General features: G+C 41.0%; 1 protein-coding gene across 1 annotated transcript in view; it reads left to right on the forward strand.

The window, feature by feature from the left end:
• The window catches only part of nbas (NBAS subunit of NRZ tethering complex), a 233879-nt gene extending 229471 nt beyond the window's left edge, over nucleotides 1-4408 (forward strand). Inside the window, exon 52 of the mRNA XM_076271806.1 lies at nucleotides 3275-4408. Coding sequence (XP_076127921.1) covers nucleotides 3275-3550 — 276 coding nt within the window. The 3' untranslated portion in view covers nucleotides 3551-4408. The remainder of the gene's footprint in view (nucleotides 1-3274) is intronic.
• Nucleotides 4409-4815: the final 407 nt, after the last annotated feature.

Raw genomic sequence — 4815 nt, forward strand, 5'->3', positions numbered from 1 at the left:
CATCATTTTTCGTTTTGATCTGTACTTTTCATGGACAGCAAGAGTCCGCTTCGTTCGTTGTTTTAAAAAGGCTACGTTGTTTGTTGCTGCTACCCACGTTCTCCACATCTCCAGTGGTGACTGTTTAACTTACACAGATGCGCAAATACAAGAATGAGCGCTCACACCACTACCCCCTAATACTATGCCTCTTAATTTGATAACAATAAATTAATAAATGTTTCCTATTCTGGGAAATGTTTAGTTTCTTTTTCTTTCGGCCGCGGTTCAATGATACCGTTTAATTGTGCCAGAAATTATCCGCGGACCAGTAATCTCCTCGTTGAGGAGGCCCTAACCCTGCAGATCATAGACAGAGAACGCATAGGCCTACTGTATGCTTTGGGTAAAGAACACTTTGCATGTCCAGTGTAGGCTACACGGAGAATGACACGTGTCTTGGAGCGGCCGCATCCACCGCAACTCCACTTCCAATGTCACTGATTCCGACAAATACGCCCGACACTTCTGCTTTTTATCTGGTGGTGGTGGAGTTGACCGGACATCTGAGGCTCCAGACGTTACCAATTTATCATCATCCATCGCGTCTGGTGTCTGAAAAAACTTTTAAGGCTAGTCTGCCTGGGCCTGGCCATGTTTGAACCCCCTCACTCATTTGTTCGTTGTTTAACATGGACGATTTAAGCGTGCGCTTCCTATTTGAAACGCAGCATATAGCTATGCGTGTTGTTTAATAGCTTACTTTTCAAACGGTAGAGCCTGTTCATTTAAAAACATAGACAGAGGACGTATAATATAGGCTTACGTATTAAGGCTTATTCTCAAATTCAGATTGCGTTAGGGGAAGGGATTATTAGCCAATTTCAATCGGACAATTTGACCGGAGAGATTTAATTTTGTCGGACATTTCATTTTTTACCGGACAACGGAAACCCTGGCATACACACACACCCACCCACACACACACATTAACATAAACATGTACACGCACACATGCACACAATTCAAGAATTTCTCAGAATTATGAACAGGCAAGATGGGGGTGGGGTTGTATAAAATGTATATTACATGTGAAATCTATGAACTAATCATGTTTTGGTACTTGTTGTCTAGCAGATACCAGTGAGAATTGAGTGTGCATAATGCAATTCAGTGAGACAGCTAGAATCATATATGCCTTTCAGCGTGACTTATTTTTGTGGAAAACATGTGCTGGACTGGGCGGCGGTCATATTTTGTACCGCTCTACGGTACATCTAGTTAGGGTCCAATTTGTCTCCACTTTTATGAATTGGTGTAATAATTCTTTGATTCTAGATGTCAGGAAAACAGCCTGAACTTAGAACAAGATTGAATAATTTGAGCATTGCACTCTGCATCTCGGGTGTGCTCACCTTAAGCATTTCACTCCTGATGCTATCTTGCCCAGAAGATTTATTGGGCTTTGAAGATCTAATAATTCTTCACTGGAAATGAGGAAGTCCAGTGGATTTTGGTTGTCTTTAAATACCAATTCAAAAGTTTGTAATTTTTCTTTGATCTGGTTTTGATTTGTTTCTGTTAATTGTATTTCACTGTAATCCAAATCAATCCAAATGTTACCATTTTGAATGGGTACTTCTTTTGGTTCTTTTATGCTCAAATTATTCCACATATCCCAGAACTGATTTTTATTGATAGTCTTTGATCTCATAGATAAGTTTGTTGGTGTAGTGCTGTTTTTTTTAGGGATGCACGATATATCAGCGGCCAATATATTATTAGCCGATAAGTGAAAAAATGAAAATATTATTATCGGCCCGATAACAGAATTCTGGCCGATAATTTGCTCCGATATTTTTTAAAGTCCTAATTTAGGCCTGTAAGGTCCGTCTGGCTACACTGAGCTAGCCTACTTCAGCTTGGTTGGCTATACTTTTTCCTCAATATAATGTCAGTGGTGTGAATGTATTTCACAACTCTAACAAAATCTGTGGATATGCGTTCATTTGGGAATCTGTGCATCTCAAAATCCTCTCGTGAATGATCCGCCATTTAACCTTAACAGAGCGGAGCTCAGCCCTATCTAGAGCCGTCTTGTGCTGGTGTGTTTGCACTTGGGGAAACAAATAAACAAACTCGTTAGTGGGACGAGTACATAAGTAGGCCTAGTTCTAAGTTGTGTTTTAGTATTATATTTGCATTACTTTAGCTTGGGATTTGTATTATTACCTAGAAATATGCTAACCATTCGTGCTTCAGTTCCAGACAGGTCATCATAATAAGTTATTAAAACCTTCGGGGCTAAGGCCTTTCATTTCTGCTGCAGCAGGTTGTGCGCAACAGAGTAGACGGACATACGATACAGTCTGAGGAGTTCCAGCTGTATTCAGTTACCCGCAGTTGAAACTAAACCTAAGTTTCCCTCACAAACTCTGATTTGGTCGCTATACTGTAGCTTATTCCAAGCTGAGCCGTTTATGAGCGTTTAGTCCTAAATGAAAACGATTCAAACTCTCTAGCCACTCACTCGCAATTCACTGACGACAGGTTCACTTAAAGGAGCCACACATACTGTAGGGCTAGGCTACTGTTATGTTGTTGACTGCCGCACTATTGAGGACTATTATGAGTTCTGTCCATCATTTTGTGGTAGGTAAAATTACTGCAATAAAATTATGCTTATTAAATGCTTTCCCCAAATCACTTTTCACAATTTTTTTTCAAGAGTAATATTATCGGTTATCGTATCGGTATCGGCCACAACAAACCAATAAATATTGGTTATCGTTATCGGCCCTAAAATTCCATATCGGTGCATCTCTAGTTTTTTTCTTTTGATAGTTTGTTTGTAACTTTTTTGGGTCAGACAATATTGTTGTCTTAAATCTGTGTTTTGGGGGTGACCGTGTTTTAGGTTTGACAGACATTTGGGTTTTTTGGTTTTTGCTCTCTGGCTTTTCTTTAGCCAAGAATTTTTTGCAGCTGTGTGGAAAATAAGGTTTAGCTTTTGAACGGCCATGTTGACATTATTTGTATCATTAGAGAAGGGTTTTTTAGTAAAGTTAGTTATTTTGTTAGTTAGTTTTGGTGAATTTAAGGCATGTATGAATTTTTCTGAACTGTCTGTAGCCCATCTGTACATTGGATTGAGTTTGTACATTTTACTGGGCTCCTTATGTGTGTTAGTAGAATGGTTAGTCATTTTTAGGAATATATTTAGTTGGTTATGGTCTGAAAGTGTAGTTTGTTGCCTGACAGTGAATGCACTGAAGTCTCTTTCTCTCTGCCCCAGGTGGACGACTCTAAATGTGACTCTGAGCTGCTGTCTCTGTTGTTGACTGCTGGCTTGCTGATTGGCTGTGTGGAGACGGCCTACTACCCTCGCCTGGTGTCCCACCTGCTGACCAACCACCAGGAGGGGGGCTGGGACGTGGAGGCATCCGCCCGAGAGCTCTCCCAGGCCGGCCACAGCGCTCAGGCCGGCTCCCTGCTTCTGGCCTACCGTGGGACTCACCCAGGACAGCTCACCTTCAGCTCTGCACTCTCCGTCATCCGCCAGTGGCTTTGAGAGAAGGAAGAGGGTGTGTGTGGGTGGGTGGGTGTGTGTCTTACACTCAACACAAAGCCTGCATGGAAGCTTGGCCTTTTGGAAAGCACTCTAACACACTAACCCAGTTTAGATGAAGATGTCTCTGCAGAGCAAATACATAGTGGCAGTTTTGTGGAGAAAGGAGGGGAGGGGGGTGGAACTGTGTTTGTGTTTGTGTGTGTGTGTGTGTGTGTGTGTGTGTGTGTGTGTGTGTGTGTGTGTGTGTGTGTGTGTGTGTGTGTGTGACTGTGTGTGTGTGTGTGTGTGTGTGTGTGTGGAGAGAAAGCAGGGGAGGGTGGTGGAACTGTGGAAGCTTCATACACACACATATGCAGTTTGACAAAGCTGGCTAGGTGTGTGTGTGTGTAAACCTGCATTCCTGTGTGTGTGTGTGTAAAATTGAGATACAGCCATAGTGAGAAAGAAAGGGAAATACTGACTGAAAGAAATATTAAACCTCAAGTGTCAAGACCACAAACCACTTCAATCTATCATTCATTTAATAAATAAATAATCATGTCCTTAGTATGTTTTTATTTCTATTGTTTGTTGTCTTTCTTGTATGCTTGTGAGACAAACAGGATCTAGTTCAAATGGACAAAAGTCTCTGGCATGTTTGACATGATTGTGGGTTTAACTAAAGATAACTCTTTTTGTCATTAATCAAGATAGGAGGTTTGGCCATATTTGTTTACTTTATTTTTGACATTGTTGACTTTATCATATGTTTGAGTATCTGCCTCAGTACTCAGCCTTTCTGTGGGATTAGTGGTTCCTATGTAGACGGTTTGTCTTGGTTTGAATAAAGTTTGGAATAAAGTTGGTGGAACAACCCAAGTGTGTGTGTGTGTGTGGTTCTTCTGCTGGAAGGGAGATCTGTATGAATCATAATGTCATGAGCTATGAGAGAGCTTTACCTGTGTGTACTAATAATGTGTGTGGGCTTTACCTGTTGCCAAGAAAAGCCTTACACACACACAGAGGCACTGAGGCTCACACTCTGGTGTATGTGTGTGTGTGCACGTGCACGTGCACGTTTTCAATTATACACCTCTTAACACCTAATTATCATATGAACATCATATGACTCTGCATCACAACATAACTTCCAGCTAGCGCCACAGTGTTTTTTTTTGCTTTAATTACTTATCTTTAGCGTTTATATGCTTTATTATTTATCTCCTAGTGTTTAGTCGGTTTAATTACTTATCTTTATCGGCGTTTGCTAGAGACTGCGATAATAA

The sequence above is a fragment of the Alosa pseudoharengus genome, unplaced genomic scaffold (genome assembly GCF_046254945.1).
Source record: "Alosa pseudoharengus isolate Yale_2024_CS ecotype anadromous, Long Island Sound unplaced genomic scaffold, YU_APseudo_1.1 YU_APseudo_1.1_scf_7, whole genome shotgun sequence".
In the NCBI taxonomy this organism is placed as follows: Eukaryota; Metazoa; Chordata; class Actinopteri; order Clupeiformes; family Clupeidae; genus Alosa; species Alosa pseudoharengus.